This window comes from Culicoides brevitarsis, chromosome 3 (assembly GCF_036172545.1).
Source record: "Culicoides brevitarsis isolate CSIRO-B50_1 chromosome 3, AGI_CSIRO_Cbre_v1, whole genome shotgun sequence".
Classification (NCBI taxonomy): domain Eukaryota; kingdom Metazoa; phylum Arthropoda; class Insecta; order Diptera; family Ceratopogonidae; genus Culicoides; species Culicoides brevitarsis.
Window position 1 is genome coordinate 24,543,327 of NC_087087.1, and position 26,947 is coordinate 24,570,273.

Consider the following 26,947-nt stretch of genomic DNA (forward strand, 5'->3'; position numbering starts at 1 on the left):
GTCTTAAAGTTTTGCCAATCGTGATGGGAGCTCGTCCCGAGGAATGTCGAAATCTTTTGCCAGAACGATCCTTCGTTCATGTCGACGATTTCGAGTCTGTAGCCAATCTGGGTGCATATTTACAGCTTCTCGATCGGGATGACAACTTGTATAACTCGTACTTTAAGTGGCGCGGAACCGGAGAATTTTTTGATAGTAGACAGTATTGGTGTCGCTTATGTGCAATGATCCATAATCCTAATTTCATGGATACGTCCAAAACTGCATTGTTTAACACTACTCTTAAAGCATATTTCTCTCGAGATTGCCAGGAAGACACATGGAAAATGAAATTTAACGCTACAAGATAATTTGACGAAAACTCGTCACTAAAAAAAATAAATGTTTTCGGGCAATTTTTTCACAAAATTTTTGAATAAAAAAATGTTTTCTTTAATTTGTGATTTTTTTTTTGTAATCTTCAATCCTTTTTGTTTTTTTTAATCAATTTTTTTTTATATTTGCTTATTAAACTGTCCCCCCTAAACTTCCGACCCCATTAATGGATGACGCCTTAAAAAAAATAAAAATTTATTCTAAAAATGTTAAAGTTTAATGAAACACACTGTAAATTACTGTACTTCACCAGTTAGTCACAGAAATGTGTTATGTTTAATAATTACACAAATAACTTTTAAACATAATATCTTCCGTCAACGAAAGCGCGTTCTTTAAAAAACAAATCCAGAAGCAAAAAAAAATCTTGAAAATGCCTTAAAATACCTCACATCAACTTACTTTATGACTAGCTACAATTGTTCAAACTCCCCGAGATTTACTTTTATGCAAACAACAATCAGACAATCGACTCTATAATCGGCGTGTTATAGTTATTTATTCAAGAAATTACAATGCAAGTCCAACAACCTGTTGCTGCTGCAAGTCTGTGCTACTTGTGTTACTGTTTATTTGCCTTGCATTACAAAGATTACAATTATTACAATAGAGAGAAAGAGGAGAAGGAGAATACCTGTAATTGTTTATCGATTTGTTTGTCTGGCAAATACTTGGTCGGTGTCTTTGGAGCTAATTCTGATACTTCTTAATGATATGTAAATATTTTTCAAGAGCTCTTTTTTTATTTTTGAAAAATTTGTCAAAGAAGACATTGTAGCGTCAACGACTTTTCGACCTTTCCTTACATCACCCGAACGACTTTTGTATAGATTACCGCATTCTTCTCGTGATAATGAAAAGTCGCACAAAAATTATTATTCAATCATCGTCATAAAGTTGCAATAACCCAGGAACAATTAGCGATAAGCCGTGAGACGACAACGACGAACGTATTCAAATAAATAAACGCAAAATTCGATGATAACAATTGTGAATAGCGTGAACTTGACCCATTTAACTCCATTTCGCGTAAAATGTTGCAAAATCATCACAAAAAAAAAGTTATTTGTTTATTCAAACTCTAATCGAAATGAATATTCAAATAAATCCAATTACACGTGTTCGCTTGATTAAATTGTAGTTGCACGAGCCTAGTGACGAGACAAAAAATTAAAACGCAAAATCTTCTCTGTTTTTTTTTTGCAGCATCGACAATAACATCGACACACCGTTGCAAGTACTTAACTATCCAGGAAGTCTACAGGAAAAAGAAAGAAAATTGAGTGAGATGATATTCCAGTTGCAGATGGTGCGAGATCATTTGGTCGGACAATCGGAAAGGGTGAGTAAATTATTGCTTATTTTATTACCGATTATTACAATCTTCTGTCTCTCGTTTTTGCGAAAAATGAACCATCATCATCATCGATGCAAATTCAATTAAAATGCATTTTCGTTGTGAATTTGAAATGAACGAATGTATAAGGAAATATAAATGCACAGGAAATGAATTTATCGGACGTTTGAGCAAAATTTTCCGTCATTAACAAATCAAGTAAATCGAGCTGAATTTTGTATCAGTGGATTGATTAGAATGTATTGTATTAATTCAGGAGGATTTAACAGTAGCGGTTTAACTGGCAATGGAGCCTAAGGCTATTGAACCTTTTTCAACAATTTTAAACCATTTTTGGGCCTATTTTAAAGAATTTTGTTCTACAGAATGCTCGGGGTATAAGGCTGCAGTTAATCCACCAATGGGATTTAAATTTATTTTCGAATATTTTGGAGCCAATTTACATTGAGAAACTATCAAAAACAAAATTTTATTCTTTTATATCAAGCTAATCAACGGATCCAGAGCTCTATGGAAAAAAAACTACGGGTCACAAATCCTCCAGTATAAAATCCCTTGCTAGTGAGCATAAAGTCCTTTGCTCTTCGAGGTATCTAAGTGCATCATGTGTGTGGTTTGCTGTCTTTAAGCATTCGAAATATGTTGATTATAGGAAAATTCGTGATAGCTCGACGTTTTCAATGTAAATATTAATGGGGAATTGCTTGCCTTCATGTCTTATCAATTCCTTTAACGACTTTGTGTCACTGAAAATACATTAACCTCTCAACGACCCATATTAACCTTTTAAAGGACCAGTTCAACCCCTCAAAAGTTAGTGAATTTTTTAAGTCCTTTAATTGGACTTATTAAGAGGTTAATTTGATCCCTTTTGAAATTTGTCATCCACAGACTTCTTGAAGAGGTTGGTTTTTTGGTCTGTGGATGTCAAATTCCAAAAGGAATCAAATTAACCTCTTATTGATTCAAATTAATTCCATTAAGTGGGGTTAGAAAATTTACTTAAAGGGTTAAATTAACTCCTGAGGTGTTAAAATAGTCCGTTAAAGGGTTAATATGGTCCGTTGAGAAGTTCAGGTCATTTCATTCGAAAGAAGGATTTTTTTCTATATTAACTCAACTCTTTACCTGAATTCAAGATCATCTTATTTCTTCTAAATTATCTTTCCTCTTTTTAAATCGAACCATTTTCAAATGATGATAGGTATTTCAAAGTCTTTATTTCGCCTTCAGTAAATTCAAAAATTTATTCCTCACCAATTGAATTTCTTTCAATTATTTCAAGCAACTCAGCTTAAAACAATTAAAATATCTCAAATAGTCGTCTTGTAATTATTTCTTGTGGGAGTCAAAAAAAAAAACAAAACAAGAGCACAAAAAATGTTTTAACGACTAATCCTCTTGTTTCTTGCCCTCGTACTTTTTTTCTGTGACATGACAGGCGATTATAAAATATTTTGCACATGTCCAAAAAATAAGACAACAAACAATAGCAACTACCTAAATAAGTCTTAATAATAAAATCAAGTGACAAGTGGCGAAAAACCTGTCTCAAAAGGTGAAACAAAAATTAGATCATGAACGATTTGAGGTCATTTACCCTCCATCCGATTTACGAACAATATTACGCACTTGTCATTTTTTTTTTCTTCTTTCTCTCTCCTCAGTGTTTTGTTTTTATCCACGTGTTAATATAAGAAAAAAAAGACTTTCTTTCATTTCATTCAATTTTAATCCGTTTTCGGTCACCATTGTTTGACATGATTAAGAATTAATTTCACACATTTTAACCTCTTTCTTGCGTGCTTTTACGCTGAAAAAATGAAGCAAAAGAGATGAAAAGATATCCTTTATAAACATTTTTTTTGAAAGGCGAATCGGATTATGGCTGACGACGACGAGAAATATAAAAAGTAGAAAGCAACAAAAAGCCCTTTGGTACTTTCACATAATCCGATTATTGTTATGCTCCAAACATGTGTCAAGATCGCAAATTGTTTAATTTCTGCCAAAAAAATTATGATTCGATTCTTCATATTTTTTATTTCGTTTAAGAAACCGCATCCTTTCTTTTTTATGTCATTTTAAGTTTTTTTTAAGTAATTATTATTTTTCAATTAAATCGTTTTTTTTTCGAATCAACTTTGTAAAAATAATTGTGAATTTAGAACGAATCAACACACACCCATCATCATCATCGTTGTTGTTGTTGTTTTTTGTTTTAATCTGACAAGTGTAGTGTGGTGTTATTAAATGTTTTAAAAAAAAAAAGTTAAAAAAAACAACAACAAAAATACCGACAATGGACAAGACAAGACAAAAGACGAGGAGAGCGGAAAAAAATCTCGAGTGCGTGCATGAAAGACAGGAAAAAAGCAACAGTTGACAGTCATTGTCATTTCAAGAGCTTTATGTAGTCAATCGAAAATTTATTACTAGCTTTGCCAAAAAGGTAAAAAAAAAAATTTCGGCGACACGTGCTTTCATATGCAAAGCCATCCATCCATAGTCCGACTAAGCAGCGGAAGAAAGAGAGAGATGGAAAGATTGATTGATGGATTAAGACATAAACAAAATTTATAGACATGTTAAAATTTTACACGCACATCGTATATTTTTATTAAAAGTTTGTCTTAATTGTCTTGTTTCTCCATACTTTGACTTTTTTTTTCCTTCTGCTCTAACACAAACACTTGCGTGGATGTGTCTTAAAGGAAAGGAAACGAAGCGTGGATTGCGTGTGACTGATGATGATCTTTAGTGACGTTTATGAAAGGAATCAACTCCTGTCAACGATTGAAGATTTCCTCCGGGATTTAATTTTTGCTTGGTTTGGATTAATTGGAATATAAATTTTTAGCTAAAAAAAAGGGATTTTTTTAAAAAATCCGACCTTAGCCTAAAAATGTTTCTAATGACAAAATAATTTTTTTTTTTCAATTAACTCATTAAATAATAAAGAAATCCACAACAATTACCATTAATAACCCATAAAAATGCGCAGATTTTATTATCTTTAAAATAGGTTATTATTAAAAGTAATTTTATTTTATAAAATTTTACATTTTATGACGCGATTTTCTATTTTAATACGAGAGAGAACATAAAAGTTCGTATGCACATTTCACAAGAAACACCTTTGAGCCTGCTTTTATTTTTATTACCGCATTCAATTAAGTTGTGTGTAGCTTTTTGTTACCTCTTGCTTGGTATATTCATGGATGAAAAGGTAGTTAATTGACATTGTGGTAATTTTTATTATTTATATACAAATAATTTCTTCGTTAGATATAACATTTGATTGGCAGTAACTGATGATTAAAAGGTGTATAAAAAGGAAACATTGTAGTTGAAAAAGTTAAATGTTTTAAATTAATCAAGTTATCTTGTTTGTTTTTCAAGAAAGTAATTTCAAGGAGGAAATTTTTAACAATAGAGGGCGTTGTTAGGGGTCTTTAATCGAGTTTTTAGTGTAAAAGGATTTTTTTGAGGTTTTAGATCAATTTTTGAGTCAAAGAATTATTTTTAGGGGTCTTAAATCTAAATTTCAAATTATATCTAGAAACTAGAGGTCTTTATATTTGAACTTTGACCCTAAACAAAAATATCTAGAGGTCTTAACCTAAAAATTTGATCAAAACTAACAACTAGGGGTCTTAAAATTAAGCTTAATTGCCAAAATTAATTCTAGAGGTCATTCTGAAGGTCCATCTAAGATATCATTTTTAGGGGTCTTAAACCTTATTTGACCCTAAGTATGAAATTACATGGGACCCAATTGAGATTAAAGACCTACCAAAAACCTTTCTTAAAGCTGACCTCAGATTTAAGACCTCTAAATATAATCTTTTGGTAAAAAAATTTAAATTAAGACCTCAAGAAATAATTTTTAAGGGCAAAATTCAGATTTAGGGTCCAAACATGACATGACACAAAATTTACATTTGAGACCCAAATGTATTTTTCCTGGAGCATATCTCAGAATACTTTATACTTTAGTATAAAATTTGAAATTAAGACCTCAAGGTGTTTTTTGGGGGCAAAATTCAAATTTAGGGTCCAAAGATGATATTCAGAGCACAAATCTGAAATTTTTCACAAAAAATTTATCCAAGAATCTTGAGTATGAAGTTTTTGGCAAAGAATGATATCTAGGGGTCTTAAATCTAAATGTTGACCCTAAAAATAATATTTAAAAGTCAAAAATTATTAAATCAATCTCAAATTGATTTTTTTCTTTTTAAACATAAAAAACAGTTCGTCTCCAATTATGGAACGACCAACTACAATTCCTGGAAGTATTCCACAGGGAATCAAAAATGACTAGAATTCATTAAATACATCAAAAAAAAAAAATAAAATAATAAAAACTTAAACAGTTGTGCTGACATGTTATGTAAAAATTTTATGATCTTCCTCATGTTTCTCTTTACCTTTATATTAAAACATAACAATAAATCTAAACACACTCGTACTTGTTGCAGAGTTAATAGTAACAGATACTTTTCTTTGTAGTTTTGCTTGTTACTAATCTTCAAACAAACAAAAAAAACACATCAACTAGTATATTGGGGTAACCGAGAGAAGTACTGGGAGTACTTAGTGTTTGTGTTAAAGTATACTCTTTTTTTCATGTCGATAGATACAAAAGAGATGAAAAACATCTTCATAAAATAATAACAAAAAATCGTTGTGTATTCATGTGTTTATGAATATGAATAATAATAAAAACAACTCTCTTATAAAATTACACTTAATTCGTTACTTTTGTACCAAGACGGTTCAAGTGAAGGAGTTGAGTGAGCATAGACAAAAAAAAATTGTAAAAATAAATATTTGTTTGAAGATTCAGTAAAATCGATATTGTTTACATTTATTATATGTAATGTATATAAAGTGGATACTTTTTCAAAAAAAAACATGAATATGAATGATGTTCTTATATAAATAGAGATAAACATGTCAACAATCGGTTCTGTTACCTTGCTTACCTGATGAAGATGATGATGAAGACAAAACGTGAGAAACCATTGTTGACCCTTCTCTCTTTTGGGCTTCTTCTATCAAAACTATTCATCTTAATTCTAAAAAGAGAAAAAAAGTTAAATTTTAACAATTATCTAAATTGACATTTACATTTAATAAAAAACGAAGAAATTCTAATTAAAATATTCATATCAAAGGGAGTTAAAAGCAACAAAAGTGTCAGTTGGAATAGAATGAAATTGTAAGCGATGGCTCTCTTTTTTGTAAGAAAAGCAACTTCAGAGAACAAAAAAAAATAAAAACAAGGCGGAGATTAAACATTGAAGATTATACGGTTGAAACATTGTAACAACAATTAGCTTATAACATTTAGCGTTGAGCAATTATAATGGATTAACACAAGTATTTTAGCACGTTTATTAATCCTTCTATACACGTGTTTCTGTTTAGTTGAAAAAAAAAACTAACGTAACAATCCCAATATTAATTGCCGTCAATTATTTAGATTTGTCCAAAATACATTCATCATGATTAAAATTGTTGAATGTATAATGAATTGTCGTTAATATATAAAAAGTACTTGAACTTGATGAATGTGATTGTCTCCGAAGAATGGAGCACATTGAACCCAATCCATTTTAAAGCAGCGCAAAGTGAAACAAGTACCATAGGGAAGCGCGAGAACATAACAATATAAGAAGCATATTTTATCTTTTTTTTACATTTCATACACATTGTACCTATATGTAACATATAGATAGGTGATTTAATGGCATAAAAGGGAATGGAAATAAATTAAAAAAGTATTAAATAAATAAATAAACAACGGCAACAAAAGTATAAAAATGTACATGTAACATAATAAGTTGAGTACGCATGGCTCTCTGGCGCAAAGAGAACAAAAAAAAATGCGAATGACACAAAAAAAAGTAATTATCTTCTCATCTAAATAAATAAACATTTTATTAAAATAAATATATTATATTTTTAAGGTAAAAAGGTGTTTTTTGCATCTTTTTGTTGGGTGCTTTTTATTAAAGTTTTATTGTATATTTTAATAATTCAATTAAATTAAAATATTTATTAATAAAATCTTGTTTAAATTTTTGAAGACATTAAATTTAAATTAATTAATTAAAAAAAAAAGAAAATTAAAAAATTTCCAAAATATTTTTTTTTATTTATTTAATTTTTTTTAAATATTTAAAATATTAATTATTTTTTTTTTTTTTTGATTTGTGTACTTGAAGTTTCATAAATTTATTTAAACAAAATTATTATTTTTTTTCTAAAAAAACCTCATGATATTAAAAAAAAATCTATCTTCGAAAATTTTTATTTCGAAATTAATTAAAGAAACATTAAGTTTTTAGTTAAATTTTCGAAAAAAAAATCGAACATGCATTTTTCTTTAAATATTCAAAAATTTAATTTTTTTTCTTAAAAAAAATATTAAAAACGCTATAAGATTAGAAAAAATCATTCAGATTTTCGAAAATTTGTATTTCAAAAATAATATAAGAAACATTAAGTTAGATTTTCGAAAAAAAAATTCAAACATGTTATTTTTTTAAATTTTTGAAAAAAAATTCGAACATACATTTTTCAATTTTTTTTTTCTTACCAAAATATTATAAACGCTACTAGATTAAATAAAAACATTTAGGTTTTCGAAAATTTGTATTTCGAAAAAAATTATATTCAGCTATTAATATTAAGTTTTTGATTTCGAATTTTCGAAAATAACTTTGAGATATTTTTCGAGTACCAAATAAACTTTACGTCTCCTGGATCTAAATTTTTTTATACAAAATTCGAAAATAAATAATTTCGAAAATTTGAATTCGAATTTCGAAAAAAAATTTTTTTTCAATTTTCGAAAATTTAATTTAAATAATTTTAAAATAATTAAAATTGTTTAAAAAATTAAAAAAATCTCTAAATCTCTAATAAGAAAAATATTATTTTCCTGATTTCTTTCATTAAAAAAATATTTTAATAATTTCAATATTTTTTTTAATTTTTTTTTAATTATTTTTTTTTCTTTTAATTTTTTTTTCGCCATTGTACGCAAAAAGAACATAAATTATTATACAAAAAACATACAAGCTCATCAATCAATTTGTCATAGTCAATAATTCTTTTTGTCTGTATTTTTGGACGCGGATGTGAATTATTGCCAAGTGATAACTTTTATCGAAATATCCGATAAATGCGCTTCACACTCCCACCTGAAATCACCTGTCATGTCATGTTATCTATTTTTTTATTCTTTTTAGATTTTTTTTTATTGAACAATGCGTTTCGGTTCATTTGCATATAAAATGTGATTTGAAAAAAATCTTAAAGTGAATTTCTATAAAGGAACAATAAAGATAGCGCAATATGTAAATTTCATAAAATGACATTTACCGAAGCGGAGGAAAGAAGGAGGAGATGCCACTGAATAACTAATAAAATGTTAATTTTCATCCATCGCGCATGTAACGGTCGAGACGCCTACTTAGCATAAATTGCTTCTATTGTTTTGGCGGCACATGCTCGGCAATGATCATCCAATTATTCGTGTGACATGAACCGTATGAGTGCGCGCACAACACCATAAACCACGCCTATTGTCTTTTTTTCTCGCAAGTCTATTGTTGTCGGTTTGTGCTGCATTGTTCTCTCATTGGGGCGCAAAATTTTTCACGCTCACTTGATTTCTATTGTTTCGAAATTAATTAAACTTCTCTACGCGCCGCTGTGGTGTAGAACAGAAAAAAAACGATAAATCAGACACTTGTAGCAACTGTAACAATAGATTCGCACCCACGCTCGCGCATTGTTGAAAACAAAATGAAAGTGTTGTTGTAGGCAGACGATAAAGTCGACGACGGGTGACGATGATATGCTTCGTTAATTTGTTTGTATTGTTGCCGGTTCTTGTTGTTGTTGTTGTTGTTTTCTAACATGTTAATTTAATTTTGCGTTTATTTTTGTTCGTCGGCACGTCTCGCATGAATGGCTAAATTAGTGGGATGTGCTATTGTTTTCCACACTTATTTATTTTATTTAAAAAAAATGAAAAACGAGGGCAATGTTCGCTTTTTATCTAATATTTTAAACTCAAAAAAAATTCAAGTGAGGTAAAAATAATTTTTAATTGCCAAATTATGATCAAAAATATTGATTTTATTGAAAAAAAATAATAATTTAAATAATTTATTAAAATTTAATTTTAAAATATTAAATTTAATAATTTTAAAAAATTTTTAAAAAATTTTTAATTTAAAATTTAAATAAAATTTAAAAAAATATATATTTATTTTAATTAAACTATTTTTAATTTATTTTTAAATTTTATTTAAATAATTAAAAAAATAATTAAATCAAAAATTTTTTTAAATAATTGTTTTGTCGAAATTAAAAAAAAATAATTATTTATTTTTGTATTTTTTTTCAATTTAAATATTCATCGAATCTTCTACTTGAAAATTTTTTTTCACCCAAACTTTTAAAAATAACTTTAACAATTATCACTTGGAAGAATCATTGGCGCGCGATTATTTCGTTGTCCAAATTGCCACGTAGGTGCACGATTTCCATCTACGGCAGTCGGATGCATGCGATCCTTCGGTTTAATTCCCTTAAAAGGTCGAATGTCGTAAACGATGGGACCAGGACCAACTGAACCGTAATTCATGGCTGTACGAGCTCTCATACTGTATTCGGCAGCACGTGGTCTAGTTGGGTCCACACGATCTCGCGATTTGCCTCTGCCGTCATCTACTGTATAAGGGTGATAAGCAGCTGCGCCAGGAGATGACCGGCGAATTGGGTCAGCTAAGCGGGAGTTGCTGAAAAATAAAATTTTAAGACGAAATTTATAGGTTTTAATTGAAAAAAGATGAATTCTTATCTTAAATTTAACTTTTTGGCTGAAAAATTTTAGTTCAAGGCAATTTTTTAAACTTTTTTGAACGAAATTCATTTCTCTTAAAACCTTAAACCTAAACTTACAAAGTATACTTAGGTGCTCTTGTCTTGTAAACATCCAAAAAGTTTGGCAATAATCTCGAGTCCTTGTCAGGAGCAAAATAAGCATTCGCTGCAGGCCCAATTTCTCGTCTCATATCCGCATGACGATGCCCGAAGGAGTACAAAGGACCTGTTCTTGTCGTATGTCTTTCAATTTTTTCATATTCTTCCTTTTTCATCTTTGCCGGATCAGGTTGACAATCCATTGGACCAGGTTTACGATCGCGATCTAAAATTTAAAAAAAAAATAAAATTTTTGAAAAAATCTATAATTTAAAAAAATTAAATTAGTTTAAAAAAATTAAAATTAAAAAAAAATATACATTAAATAACAAAAATATTGTACTTTCTTACAACAAATGTCTAAATTAATTATAAATTTTATTACTTTTTATTTTATTTCAAATTAATGAAAAATTAATTCTTAAATTTTTAAAATTTATACAAAAAAAAATAAATTATTTTTAATAAAATTAAATTAATTTCATAAAAATTCTAGAAAAAAAAAAAAAATAGTTTAAATAAAATCAAATAAAAAAATTAAATTAATTTAAATAAAATTTAATTATTTAAATTTAAAAAAAAATTATAAATTTATTTTTTTTCAATTAATTTTATTTAATTTTTATTTAAATAATGAATTAATAATTATTTTTTTTTAAATTAAAAAAAAAATCAAAATTTTACTCACTCGTAATTTGCGTTCGATGTCCGAAACTATATTTATAACTGGCTGGTTTTCCATGTCTCGTCATCGCCTCTCCATACTCTCCTTTCTTTGGAGCTCCATTCGGCGCTGGTCCCGGACCTATCGTATTATACCGCATGGAAGTCCGCTGTCCAAAGCTATACATTTTTGGAATTTGTCTTTCGACTTTTTTCGGAGGATTTCCTTCATAATGATACCCAACGGTGGTCGGAAGTGTATAAGCTGCTGGTCCTGGACCAATATTTCCTGATTGAAAACGGGCATTTTTTACATTCGACGACATTTTTTATTTTTTTTTAATTAATTAAAAATTTTAAAATTTAATCACGAAAAATTTGGACTGTTTCCCAAAAAAAAAAAAATCTTAAACTACAATGAAAATTTTTAAAAAATTATTTCTTAGCCTACTTTAATTTTTTTATTTTTTATTCAATGAAAAATTTCAACATAATCTGTTTGTTTGTCCACCCACTCACTTTATTTCCTCCTCAAAAAAGGGATTTTCGGCTAAAGGTTAATAAAATTTGTTATTCATAATTTATCTCAATTTACCCCTTTTTTACAAGACCTACATTTGATATTTATAGAAATCGATGTGAAATCCCACAGAGACCCTTTTTCTTGTATTTTTTGCGTTTTTTGTGTGTTATTAAAAGCACATCATCGAATTTATTCCCCTTTTTTCTGTTCAAAAATTTTTGTACAAGTTTTCCACCCCTCTAATAATTGGTTTTGTTTCGGAAAAGAAAAATACAAATAAATACAGAAGAAAAAAAAATTGACACAATAAAGAAATAAATTAGCGGAACAAGTGTACTGACATTCAAAAAAAAAATCGGAACGAGGGAGGATGGAAAAACATGACAAATGAATTTTTAATCGATTTTAAGAAAAAAAAAATTCAAATTCATCTCACATTTTTTTTTTTGTTGAGAAATCTTTTTTTTTCACTTAAAACCTAAAAATAAAATAAAATGAAAGGCAAAAAGGGACAATAAAAGCTAAAATTTTTCATTGTATCTCCTAAAAAAACCTTAATTTACATAAATCCATAATAATAATGATGATGACAATAATCGTCTCTCTTTGCATTTCAAAAAAAAAAAGGAAAAGTACGTGCCCGTATGTCGCAAAGTGAAACAGCGTGGGCGCTAATGTGCATAATTCACGTATCTCATTGTTTGCTAATGTCGTGTCGTTAAAGTGCTCAGTGTTGATGAGATTTTTTCCTCTCATTTGTAAATAATAATAATGAAATAGTAAAAGAAGTTAAGTACAATGACACGTCCATTCGCATTTATAGAAAATCATTTTTTATTATGACTCGGAGTAAATGGATTGCGTTTGAAATTGTGCAAGGAATATAAATGAGAGGTGATTTTAATCTGGTGATTTAGACGGTGAGAGAGTGCGATGTGAATGGGAAATGGGTCACAAGTTGATTTCATATGGTGCGACCTGACATTTTCCTCGCGTTGTAATAATGAGAAGCGTGTGTAGAACATCTGTTAATCATTTATTACGAGATTTTTTTTTACCTTTATCATTTACTCGTCATAAGTGATCAAAACAATGGTCTAAATTTAAAATGTCAGATTTTTTTGTTATTTTTTCGCGTTTCGGGGAAAATTTTGATTTTAACGGTATTTTTTGTCCGTTCAAAATTATTTTTAATCTAAAATTTAAAAAAAATTAATACTTAACGAAATTTAATATTTTTCAAAAATATAAAAAAATAATTTATAAAATGTTTAAATAACATTTAATTAATTTTTATTATATTTTTTTATCATAAAATTTATTAAATTTAATTAAAATAAAAAATAAATTTATAAATTAAAAAATAAATAATTTTTTTTTAGCCATTTTTTAAAAATAAAATTTAATAAATATTTAAATATTTTTATAAAAAAATCTTTTGAAAAATTAATATAAATAAAAAAAAATATTAGAAATAAAAAAAATAATAAAATAATATTTTTATCAAATTTAGGTACTATATTTTTTTTAATTTTCTAATAATTTATTTTTGTTTAGTAATATTTTTTAAAAATTTTGAATTTTTGCTATTTTATTACTATTTAAATTTATATTTTTTTTATTTTTAATAAAAAAATATTATTTAAAAAAAATAAAAAATTAATAAATTTAAAAAATTAAAAATAAAATAATAAAAATTTACAATTTTTAAAAGAAAATGAATCAAAATTATAATAAATTTGAAAAAATATATTTTTATTTTTAATAATTTTTTTTAATTATATTTATTTTTCAAAAAATTCACAACTAATTAAATTTTATTTTTTTTAAATAAACAATTAATTTGAATTAATTAAATCAAAATTAATTTTTTAATAATAATTATTATTAATTTTTTTAAATTTTATTTATTTATTTTTATTTTTTTTGAAAATACGATCAAATCTTTCTTTATAATTTTTCGTTGTTAGAACTCATGTTATAGAGAAGGTTAATTATAGAAAACACAACAGCCGTCATCTTTTGTTGCGATCCTCGATTGTCACGAGCAAACAATCGCGACAAGAAAAAAAATTCATAGTGTTTTGTTATAAAACATCATAAAATATCTCTCGTCGTGTTTCCACACAAGAACGCACGAAAAAAAACTTTATTGTTATTATTTGTTTCTATCACCGCATTTTATTGTTCCCAGTTGTACAAACAAATACAATTTATTGTTAAAAATATTGGATTATGTTGTTAGCGCGTTTCCATTGTCGTCGCGCATGCGAGTCCGTAAGAAAAAAAAATAAAATAATAATAATGATGTTGTTCAAAAAAATTTCAAACAATAATCATAAAATGTGGTTCGTGTGAAAAAAAAGTATAACGGACCCAAAATTTCATTGATAGTCACGAAAGACTTAGACTTTGAGGAGGAGGAGGAGGCAAAAACAATAGCAGCGATTGTTAACAATAATTTTTTCTCATCCAACGAGATTTTTTATTTAATTTAAACTCGTTTAAAATGGCGACTTTTTGATTAAGTTTGTAATTGCGTGTAATTCTTCTTCGTTTGCTGCTGTTTCCAACCATGTGCTGTGCATCAAATGTCAAAACCAATTATTTCATGTGTAAAAGTGACAAGGAGACTTAACAATTTTATTACAATGTAAAGAAAATTTTATACGAGATCTGAGTCTTTTCTTAGAGAAACGGTAGGAGAACAAACAAAAAAAAGTGCTTGAGGAAGAAAACCACAAAGTTGCAAAGGGAAACGGAACGACAAGTACCTTGCGGATGTTTGATGTCATGCCATTACACCTCTAATTAATTTGAATTTTTTCACACCTTGTAAAAAAAATACTTTATTTTTGCGAGAAAAGGAATCGCCAAAGTACAAAAGAAACGCAACACTTGTCATACAAGCGACGTCGTCGCGACATTTCTACAACTTGATTTATCGTTGAATGCGTTCCTTCTTATGTTTCTCGAGATTGTCTCTTTTCTTTTCTTTTTATGCGCGCAGCAACAACACGAGCTGGAAGGTGAGAGACTTCTTGATGACAAACACAAAACAAAACAACTTTGTGACGAAAACCACTTTATTTTATTGTTATTCTTTCAAGTGTGTTTTTTTCGGAGTCATCATCAACATCATGATCGGATGTTTTGTTATTTTCTGTCGTCTTTTTTTTATTGACTGATTTAAAATAATAATTGTCTTGTTGAAGTATGGCATCGTGTAACAAGCACTTGTTTATCTTTGTTCGTTTCCCCAAAAAATACCAAAAGTCATCAGTCACTCAACGTCAATTCATTTGAATATGAGCGTTATGTGGCATCATAATAATGTTGTGTGATAAAAACGGGAGATAATAACTGAAGAAAACAAAGCAATCGATGGGAATAACTTTGAATTGATTGATTTTTATTTTGTGAATAACATTCCATTGTTATTGGAAGAATTTTTGACGATGGATGACCACCAAAAGGATGAAATTATGCGATTTTTCACCGGTTTACGAATTGGTTGGAGAGATTTTATTTTTGCACGTGAATCTTGCGAACTGCACATCGAAGGAATGTCACGAGATTTTCAAGTCTAGTAGATCAGAAAAAGCATATCTTTATGGAGATCCCTTCCCAAAACACTACTAGAGGTAATTCCGAAGACTATTGAGACAGAAGTCTTTCGATCGATGACGGCAGCAACAAATGTTGCTTTGCGGCGCGAACAAATCTCCTTGATTGATTCGTTGAAGGATCAAATTGACCCCTGAAGTGAATTTCTGTTCCGTAAAGGGCTCAAGCTGATCACTTAAGAAATCAACCTGATTCCCTTTCAAGTTGGTCTAGGGTTGACCCAAAAATCGATCCTTTCAAGAGGTCATATTGATCCCTTAAGAGGTTATGTTGATTTCTTAAGTCTTAAGATATCGAACTAACCTCTTAATGCAAAGATCAATTTATTTGGTCTATAGATCACCAACTCGAAAGAGAATCAGATTGGTTCCTTAGAAAATCAAATTGAGTCCTTTAAAGATCAGAAAACTCACTTAAATCCTAAGGGATCAATCTGACTCATTTTCGCCTTCAGGCTATAAGAGGTTGACCATCTCCAACCCCAAAAAATTAATCCCTTCAAGAGGTTTATTTTATCCCTTTTGAAGAAATAAAATGAACCACTTAAGGGATTAGTTAACCTATTTATGGCTTTTTTGGGGCTGTAAATGGTCAATTGACCTCTCAAGGAATCCTATGCACTTCATACTGTTAAATCGCAAGCTCCTCAGTAAGCGCCGGGGAATGAGTCTTAACTTTTTATCTGTCATCTCAAGTAGGTACCTTCAAAAGGTCCCAAAGGGCTTCTAAAAGATCTTAGTAAATTTTAAACATGAGTGAAGTCAGAAAAAAAAACATAATATTCAGTTTTGAGCTGATTCCCTAAAAATAAAAACTCTAAATTATTAAAGTTAAAATATGTCTTTAAAAGTTTCCATAAATCAATACTTACCTAAAAAAAAAAAAACAAGAAAAAATACATTAAATTCCTGTCATAACCATACAAATTACTACTTCTTCTACTTCAATCTTGCATTTGATTCATTCACTTCTTCATTCGCTTGATTAATAATCATAACATCTTTCTTCTCCTTGTTGTTGTTGCTATTACTGTTACTGATTATTGTCATTTGATTGTTGTTATACGACTTGCTGTGATGAACAAAAGGCACTCATAATTGCCCCCTTTTTGCAATTGTTCAACTTCTGACGACGACGACGACCCTCTCTACAGTTTTTCTGAATGCACGATAATCAATTGGAAGGAAAATATGATTATTATTATTATGATGATGATTATATTGTGCGTATTTTTTCTTTCGTTTTCGGGTGTGTGCAAAATTTTTACATGCACAACTCTCCTCGACGATAATAATAATTATATTGTCATGAAAATATGTTTTCAGGAATGATATGATAACAAGACGAAGACAAGTCATTAAAGGTTCATTGTTCTTTTTCCCGCATTGTTTGTCTTCCTTTTGCTGCTGCTGTTGCATGTACAAAACGCTAAGCTAAAAGAGAAGAACAAAATCCATTAAAACCTAATAAAATTAAATGAAAGTGCTTCATAAATACTTCATCTTCATCATCATTCACTTCATTCCGCGCACGCCGTTTTATGTAATCTCTCCCTGACATTTGAGGCAAAATCTTCACAAACAAAAAATTTTTTCAATGTTATTTATAACTTTGCATCTTGTCTTCGTTAATTATTTTATTGTAAATACGGGAAATATTGCACTTGTGCATTCTAAATTCACTGTGAGCAGAAATTTTTGTGAATGAAATCTATTTTTATGCACACGGAAAAAATTGTGACATTACTTAGAGTTTAATCACATCATGAATGAATGAATAAATGTATGAATGGAGAAAATTATGGAGTAAGTTGTGTGTGTTCTTGAATATTATTTTTTTTTTGTTTGAAAAAAAATGTCAAGATCATTAACATGCGAAAAAAAAGTCACAAAAAAATTTAATCTTCTGTCATGCGGCTGTCCCCGGTTTGAATTATTCACTTAATTTTTTTTTTGCACTGCGGAAAAAATGTCCAAATGTAAACATTTTAATTAGTCAAAATAATTAACACGCCACACTCGTCCTGTGGATTTTTTTTTTTTGTAATTTTTTACAATTTTTCATTTTTTTCGCAATTTAACGTTCGTTGAGTTGTGCTAAATTTACGAGCGACAAGTATTACAAATTACTATAATTGCAATTAATTTGTGTGTGCATGTGCGGAAAAATACGACATGTTTGGAAAATTCATTTTGGGCATATTGTCCGCCCACTGATGTGTCACAACACGAATTGTTTTCCCATTTTTGTGTTTATTTTGCGCATTTAACTTTTTATTTGCATTTAAAAAAAATCTACTTTAATTTGAGGAGTACAAAAATGTGAAATATTCATTTTTGACATCCCTAGTGGAAAAGATCTAACCTAAAAATGCGATTAATTTTTTAATTTATGACATTTTTGGTTATAATGAGGAAATTCCTGTTGAAAATTAACATTTTTGTCATTTCGAATCAAATTAAAAAAATTCACATCTCAATTAATAAATAATTTACCTCCATCGTGCCATGATCGACGCATCATAAATCTTTCTCTGATTTCCTCATATACAAAAAAAAGAGAGAAAAATTGAATTACAAGACGTATCATTTACATTATTTCTCTATTTTTGCTCACCTTTCTACCACGCAAGCCAGCAATGCATATGCAAGTGCAAGGCAGATGTGGACTTCAGTAATAATTGCATGGCTCTGGTAATTTCCTCGCCATAACAATGTTTTACATGAGATATTACATGAACTGGTATATCTTGATAGTTTGTAAGCGACGAAGAATGATCATTAGTCATGAATGGCAAGTACGTTGTTTTGTCTTAAAATCTTCGCAGCAACAATGTTGAGCTCGTTCTCGTTTGATGACGACCAAACAATTGTCTTGTCTCTGTGTCGTTGATAATTACGATTATTTTTCTTTTTTTCAGCAGAAGTGATGCAGCCACTGGCTAAATTTTTTGTTGTGTTTTGCAAAATGTTGAAAAAGTGAGTCAATTATATGCATCGTTTATTTGTTAGAGATTAATGAGGCAAATAATGTGATTGTTACAAGATATTGTTGTTTTCTCTTGCCTTTGATGTTTTTTGATGATGATTGTTCTCTCTTTTGACAATCGACATGCGATGCCTTGATGAAGATATTAAGCAATAAGAGGCATGTGTGGCCTCATTTATCATTCGCAGGAAATAATTTTTCCAACAAACCACGAAAAATTTTCCACAATAATTTATTACCTCTTTCTATTCGAGGAACCGAAACCAAAAACACAGCATGTTTGTTGTTTATTGTTCCTCTCAACGAAACGTTTGATAATTCGAACAGACACTGACTTCCGGAAACAATTTGTTTCAACTCTTTCGGCAACATAACTCATCGTAGATCTTTGAAGATTTTTTTTTCATGGAGCGCGCGTGAAATGAACCGCTCGAAGGCAAATCAACTGTATCTCCGGCATTCAGCAGGTGTCGTAGTGCCGAAAACTAATTAAAAGCAAAGAAAAGACACTAGGAAAATGTCCAGCAATGATTTTCATCGAGCGAATCCAATTAAATTTGTCTTTCTTAACGCTCGGTTATAAAATACAGAAATTCATCATAATAAAAAAAAAGTAAAAATAAACTGGAGGAAAAATGAAAATTTTTTGGAAAAATGTTCTTTCTTTGTGAACATCATAAATATAGACATACACAAAAAAATAACATAAAAATTCGAAAAAACAAATGTGAGAATGGATCTCTCGTCTTGTTGAAAAGTAATAAAAACAACAACAACTAATAAAATGAAAAAAAGGTAGTTACAGTATTGAAAGTTGTTTCCTGAAGATATGTCATTTGAGCGAAAATGCTTAAAAATGAACCAAAATGGTTTCAAATCGATCAAAATTGATTCTTAAAATATAATAAGACACTTTATAGAGCTAGAAAATTTTCTTAATGACGAAGTTAATAGTTGAGTTATTTAAAAGCTAGTTCATTGTTGTTTTGTAGATGATGACTAGAACGTTAAAACATATGCGTTGCCATATATTGAGCGCTTTGGTTTGCTTCAACTTGTCACTTATCCAGCTGTATCTGTTTCTCTTAACCAAAATTCGTTGTTTTTGTTGTGGCTTGCAGTGTGCATTTGAGAGATAAAGATAGAATAGTCATAGGGGTATGGAGAAAGATAGTTTGAAATAGGAACAGATTTTTTACTTTATTCATTCATAGATTTCCCAACAGTCTTGACACTGATTCTTGGCGCAGCAAGTAAGATCTTGCTTTTGGTCACATTTTGATGTCTAGGCCCAGGCAATGCTCATAAATAACTTTTATAAAATGGGTCTACTTTGTGCAAGTTTTGGTTGGTGAACGCAGTTGTGCCAGGATGGTTTTTGTGTTCATCATGAGATCTTTTTCAGTTAATGATATTTGGGGAGAAGGATAATTGAGAACTATGTTTGGAGCGAATTGGACGATTGTTTCAGATACAATGCTTGTATGAAGATACTTATGGGCAATTTTACATTCTTCCTCGTTAGTTTTCAAATGTCAAAATTCTTAATGCTCTATTCTGTTTTTTTGTAATGTTTCAATTTCATCCTTTTTGTTCAAAAATAAGATCCAATAGTTGATATGGGTTGCAACCATGTATTTGTAAAGAATCAGTCTTATTTGAGATGGCAATTTCTTTCAGTCTCTTTAATTTTCAGCTGCCTGAAATAAAATCAGAATACTTACCTATTGAAGGTTTGGTCCTAAGATTTCTTCAGATTAAATCTTCATTCTGGATAAACTCATCACAATTGTATCCCCCTGAAAAAAAAGAAAGATATTTCATAATTTTTGTTTTTAGTATTATGATGTCGTCGTCGTCCAAACTAATCCCGTAAAATATCTCCGTGCGTCAGAATTTTTTTCCATGTCACCTTGTTATTATTAATTTTTATATTTATAAATTTCCAGTTGTTTCCAAAGAAAAAAAAATTAAATAAAACGAAATTCAGATAATACCGCCCACTTTGAAACTCGTGCGGGAAAACAACAATCCGCTTATTAATTGCAGTACAGCGGAGGGGGAAACATGAACCTCTGTGTATCTCTGGAAAACAGTAAAGATTTTCATAAATTAAAAATATATTTGTCATAACAAAAATATGGATTTTTTTTCTGATACTTACATAAAAACGTGCGTGATTTTCGGTGACAATTGGTGGTCTTCGAGAGAACGTCAAAAAATTAACACTTTCAATGTTTCCCCCGATTATTGTTGAAATTTTTTGATAAATGAATGTTTCCTGCAACAGATGAAAACTCTGGATGACTGGATGAAAATTAAATGCGTGTCACGTCAGATAATGCTTGTTGTCATCTCACTTGTTTGGATGTAATAAAGGACAAAATCACGACTTCCTCCGTTATCTATTGACCTGCGAGATAATAAATAATGACTGACGTGAAAAACGAGTATAAAAAGAGAAAATTTTTCAATAAAAGCGAGAAAATCCAGTAAAAAAGGGGAGACACTTACGATTATTACGATGATTAACTAGCTGGATTTTGTTCTGCCTACGTTCGAGTCAATGTCGTCGAAATTATCATAAAAATTTTAAAAATAATATTTTTTTAAAAATAGGTAATTCCATGATTTTTCACGGAAAAATGACAACGACCGAGAACGATGATAAATAATAAAAAAAATAATTGTATAACTCTGGAAAAAAATGGGCGACATTAGATTTTTATGTGATTTTCATGTAATATATTACTTACTTTTGTCGTCGTAGTTTGGTGGCGTCCAAAAAATGTGTTTGTGTTCCCTTCCTCACAAAAAAACATTATTTATTCATTTATTCACTTATCCAATTTATATGCATGCAGACGAAAAATCAAAGGAAAAAATTTGAATAATGGAATTTTGTTTGTTTATTTGTTTGTTCGGCTCTTGTGCGTTGAGTCCTCGTCATGTGATACGCTTTTTATTTGATTGAAGTCAAGCCGAGTCGACGGTATACGGTCCGATGAGTTCCATTGAAAATCTGGAAAAAAATAAAATAGAAAAGAACAACGGAAAATACATAATAAATGAATTGAATCTATTCAACAAACAAAATGAACATGCATTGACCAGCAAAAAAGTGCAGCTTTCATGTTCGTTTTTAGACGGGTTTGTTTTGTTTTGTTTAGTTTTTCATCAAATGTTGAGTGGAATATTGGATGCAGTTTTTCAAGTACAGGAAAAAAAATGAAAAGCGAATTTTTTTTAACAAAAAAATTTTTTTTTTTTCAATTCAGGTAGAATTTAAACTGGCTTTGATGTGAAATTTTTCGTTTTTTAAAGAAAATCCTATCTTAACATGAAATTTCTTTTTCTTAAAAGTTTTTTTAATACAAAAATGAGTTAGCTAAAAATTTACTCAGTTGAAAAAAAAATTTTTTTCTAATTTTTTAAGTATTTAGTAATTTTTTAAATTTATTTTTTTTTTTTTTTTTTTTTTTTTTTTTTTGTTAAAAATTAGAATAATTTTAAAGTAAAATTAAAATTTATTTTCTAATAAAATTAATAAATTTTTTTAAAGAATTTAATTTTTTTTTTAATTAAATTTTTAATATTTTTTTTTAATTTTTTTTTTTTAAATTTTTATCTAGCACATAAAATAACTAAAACGAATAATTTTAAAATCAAAATTTTATTTCTTGAAATTTTTAAAAAAAAATTGGGGCAAAATAAAAAAAAAAAAATTTAAAAAAAAAAGTATGCAATGAATATTACTTTGATTTTTCTTTATTTTCACGAGTTTCCATTAACTTTTCTTATTTTTTCTAGCACATAAACCTTCTGATAACTAAAACGAATAATTTGCAATAAAACCAAACATTTTTTTGCTAAACAAAACTAAAGTTATTGCGTTACAAAAATTGTATGGAATTAAATTTTTAGATCCATTATCAAAATTTGAACAAAAAAAAATAATTTTTGGTCATCAAAATAATTTTCTTTTAATTTTCTTAATTTTTAAAATTTTTTATTTCTAACTGGGTACTTTCGTTCCGCTTAGTTAAAACAACGCACAAAAAATCCCTTTCTCTCTAACAAATATTATCTTGTATTTAAAAAGAATTACAACTCTTTTTTTTCTCGTTTTTCAATTTGTAAAGTTTTTTTTGTGTCTTCACAAAAAAAAATGTGTAAAGTGCATCGTCATGAATCTTAAATAGATTCCTTTTTAAAAAGGGGATTTAATGGAAAAGCTTGCGATGAATAATGATGTTGGTTGAAAAATTGAACAATATGCCGTCTATCATCCAAAAATCCAAATCTCTCAAAAAAAAAAATAGTTAAAAATTTAATTTTCCACCTACCTCTTAAAATCATCTCCAGCAATATAATGTCTTGGTTTATTATTATTTTTCCAGCTGTTGTCATGTTTTTATTGACTTCATAATTTTCTACTTTTTTCATTTTTTTTTATTATTAATAACACACGCACGAGAAAAAAATTTTCTCTCCTTTCCATAAAAATGTGATAAATTATTATTGTGTTTTTTTGTTATTTTTATCACGGCATGTCGTGTAGTTTTTAACATGATTTTTATGGAAAAATGTGTCATCCGTGTTTAAATTAGACAAACACCCATTAATTTGATCCACTTCTATTGCTGGAGAGTGAGATGATGGTGCGGTGTGTTTTTCTTTCATTATTATTATTAATGTGCGACAAAGAAAATTGGGGACTTCTTCCATCAACAGTCAGAAAAGCTACAAGTACATTCTTCAAAAATAAAATTATATTTTAAATAATAATAATTCTCTTTAGAATTAATTTTTTCTTAGGCCATTGCGATTTTTTCTTCATTTTTATTTCTTAGAAAAAAATATATTTTTCAAGAAATATTTATAAGAAAAAAAAAAATTATAATAAAATTTTATTTTTTTTTTCAAAAATATTTTAAATTCTAATAAATTTTATAAATTTAATCAGGTAATTAATTTAAAAAAAAAATTAAATTTTTTAATTTAAAAAAAAAAAATTAAGAAAAATAAAATTTTTAAAATTATAATTATTTAAAATATTAACATATAATATTTTTAAGATACCTAATTAAGATTTTTTTTAATAATAAAATTTTAAATTTAATATAAAAAAATAAATTTTTATAATTTTACTTTTTCAAAAATATTTTTAATTTAATTGGGTAAAAAATTAAAAAAAATAATATTTTTTAATTTAAAAAAAAAATTTAAATAATTTTATAAATTATTTATATAAATTTATAAATTAAATAATTCATTTAAATAATAAAAAAAATAAATTAAATTAAATCAATTAATTAAATAATTAATTTTTTAATAATAAGATTTTTTTTAATTAAAATTTTTTTATAAAAATTTAAAAAATATTTAATTTAATTTAAATAAACATTTTAAAATATTCTAAATAATTCATTATTAAAATTGGAATAAATTATTTCAATAATATTTTAATTTAATAATTATTTAATAAAAATCTAATTTAATTCAATAATAAATTCAATAATTAAAAATAAAAAAATCTTAATATTCAAAGTTAAAGAAGACATAAATTTAAAAAAAAAAATTGTAGTAACCTTACGCACAAAAGAAAACGTTATTTATGTAGTATTTTTGCATTTCCGGTGACTTTTCAACAACAACAATAATAACGAGAACTCCGCGAATGGTGATGATTGTTCATTTCAAGATGTAATTGAGACACTTTTGTCTTGCCTTTTCTCTTTTTCTCGTCTCATAATTCATGATTTTCTTTTCTTTTTTCGCATTTGCAGATGCAGACAACGGCGCAATTAGATCAAGAAAAATTGTTGCAACAACAACAAGCACTCCGGATGGAACAGGAGATGCGAATGAATGAATTGCACAAACAAATTACCGCATCGTATCCCGCACTCCCGAAAAACAATCCGCTTCTTCCGCTGTTCTTTCGACCGCCATACCCGATGCCGGCTGCTGGCTGGGACCCACTTCATTTGAGTCATCTAACGGGCGCTGCTGCCTCCATCGAAAAGGAAAGTTCTCCGCCATCGACTTCATCGTCGCCCGTCTTGACAGATCCCGATGCTCCCCTCAATCTCACAAAACCCAAAGGATCTCCCGACAGTCCGTCGCCCACTGCGGGCCACAAAACGCCCGTTTCGAGCGCGTCTTCCAGCGGCAACGTTTCCAACAATGGCTCCATAAACACACTTCCGCTGCATCACAACAACAACTCCATGCAAGCTTCGTTGGCGCGTCCCTTCCTCCCCTACCCGCCCGCATCGCAGAAACAACCTCATTTTCCGCACGAAGACGCCGACTTTTTGAATCGTCTCTGGCCCTCGTCTGGCGGATTGGAATCCGAACGAAAAAATGCTCCAGCTGACGACGACAAAGTTCGTCTCGTGCGCCATAATCGCCATCAAAATCGCGATCACAGCAACAATATCGGTCCTCCGTCGGGCGAACGTGAATCTGGAAAGCCGCACATTAAACGCCCCATGAACGCTTTTATGGTCTGGGCCAAAGACGAACGTCGCAAAATATTAAAAGCCTGTCCGGACATGCACAATTCCAACATTTCGAAGATTCTGGGGGCACGATGGAAGGCAATGACGAATTCGGAGAAACAACCGTACTACGAGGAACAATCGCGATTAAGTAAGCTCCACATGGAACAACATCCGGATTATCGGTACAGACCACGACCGAAACGAACTTGCATCGTCGACGGCAAAAAAATGCGCATTTCCGAGTACAAAAGTTTGATGCGGAACCGCCGAACGGAAATGCGGCAACTTTGGTGTCGTGACGGATCTGATGGAAATGTCGGTTTCATGCCCGATATGGCATCGCCTGGCACCTCATCGGGACGCGCATCATCGCCCAACGGAGGCACAAGTGGCGGATATTACTACCCGCAAGATAGTCTCTCGCCGCCAGAATTTTCGAACGAAAGAAATGCCAACTACGACTCGCATGACGACGAATGAAATAAAATCTTCCGATGGCATCAAACCTTCCCGGAAAACGGAAGACTTTGGTAAAAATGAAACATGACAAGTAGAAAGTAGTCAAGAAAAAAAAAATTGTATAAAATGTTGCCTATTTAATTGTACAAAAAATATGATAATTTTTATGTTTAGTACCTAAGAAGACTCGTGAAAAAAGCTCAAATCCTTTAAGTTTTAACCTTCTTGGTGCAATAAGTCTCAGTTGCCTTTTTTGTAAATTATTGAAACTCTTACACCTCTGCTCTCTCTCTTAATTACCTTTAAAAATCTCTGTTTGCGTACAAAATAATGTTAATTTTTTGTTCGTTTCGCAAATGGTGCTTTCGAACCATAAGACCCTGAGTTCATTGAATAACTTTGACAAATGATATATTTTAATATTTTATCCAAAATTTCAGATATTTAACAAAATTTGAGGTTATTTTTAATTGAGATAACCTCAACAATTTTGATTTTTGAGCATTTTTGAGGTTAGTTTTGTTATGTTTTGTAAATATAACCTCAAAAGATCACAAATTTCAATTTATGATCAATTTTAAGACTATTTTTGACGTAAAAACAACCTCAAAATGCTAAAAAGATCAAAATTTCATGAACAAAAATCAACTGTCATAGTTTTGAGTTTTTTGGCAGTTAAAATTTTTATTGATCGATCTTATTAGTATTTTGAGGTTATATTTACAAAATATGTCAAAACTAGTCTTAGAATTGTTCTTAAATTAAAATTTTTGATCTTTTGAGGTTATGTTTACAAAACATATCAAAAAACTAACCTTAAAAATTGTTTCAAATATTAAAATTCTGAGATAAAATTTTAAAAGATATAATTTGTCAAAATTATTCTAAGAACTTACCTTGATAAATAATTAAAATTTTAGAAAGATACATGTATAGAATAGAAAAAAACTTAAAAATATGCATAATCAATCATCAAAATTAGATAACATTATAACATAATGTATATTAAAAAAAATATATAATAAAGTACGTTAATTACCTAGAATAGAAAATAATAATAATTTTCGATGTTATATAATAATTAAGTGTCATTTTATATATAATACAAAAAAAAAACAAAAAAATAATTATAACAATATAGAAAAGCCATATAAAATTAAATAAAAAATATAAATACATAAAAAAATAATATATAATAAAAAAATAATTATATAAATAAATAATTAATGTGTGTAAGTAAATATTTACAAAAAAAAATTAAAGTATTTTAAAAATAATTAAATATTATGTTTTTAGTCAAAACACCTCTCTTTCTTTCGATTTTATAAACCTTTTAAGCTTTTTTTCTTTTTATTATTTATTTTATAAGATTTTCCGTAAATTTTTTTACTTTATAAGTCCCTTTTTGTGCAGCTAAAAACAACATCCAGTACTGTT

At 28.7% G+C, this 26,947-nt stretch overlaps 2 protein-coding genes across 6 annotated transcripts in view; one reads left to right on the plus strand and one right to left on the minus strand.

The window, feature by feature from the left end:
- LOC134836020 (transcription factor Sox-5) overlaps positions 1-26,046 on the plus strand; it is a 107,553-nt gene extending 81,507 nt beyond the window's left edge. For all 4 annotated transcript variants that reach the window (XM_063851136.1, XM_063851140.1, XM_063851139.1 and 1 more), the window contains 2 exons: positions 1,582-1,717; positions 24,332-26,046. In XM_063851136.1, coding sequence (XP_063707206.1) covers positions 1,582-1,717; positions 24,332-25,531 — 1,336 coding nt within the window. In that variant the 3' untranslated portion in view covers positions 25,532-26,046. The remainder of the gene's footprint in view (positions 1-1,581; positions 1,718-24,331) is intronic.
- The window catches only part of LOC134836030 (cytochrome c oxidase subunit 6A2, mitochondrial), a 351,497-nt gene that overhangs the window by 242,499 nt on the left and 82,051 nt on the right, over positions 1-26,947 (minus strand). The window contains exon 4 of one of the 2 annotated variants that reach the window (XM_063851151.1): positions 23,284-23,293. The exons of the other annotated variant lie outside the window; for it this stretch is intronic. The gene's annotated coding sequence lies outside the window, so the exon portion shown is untranslated. Of the gene's footprint in view, positions 1-23,283; positions 23,294-26,947 lie in introns of those variants that run through there. 2 annotated transcript variants of the gene reach the window in all.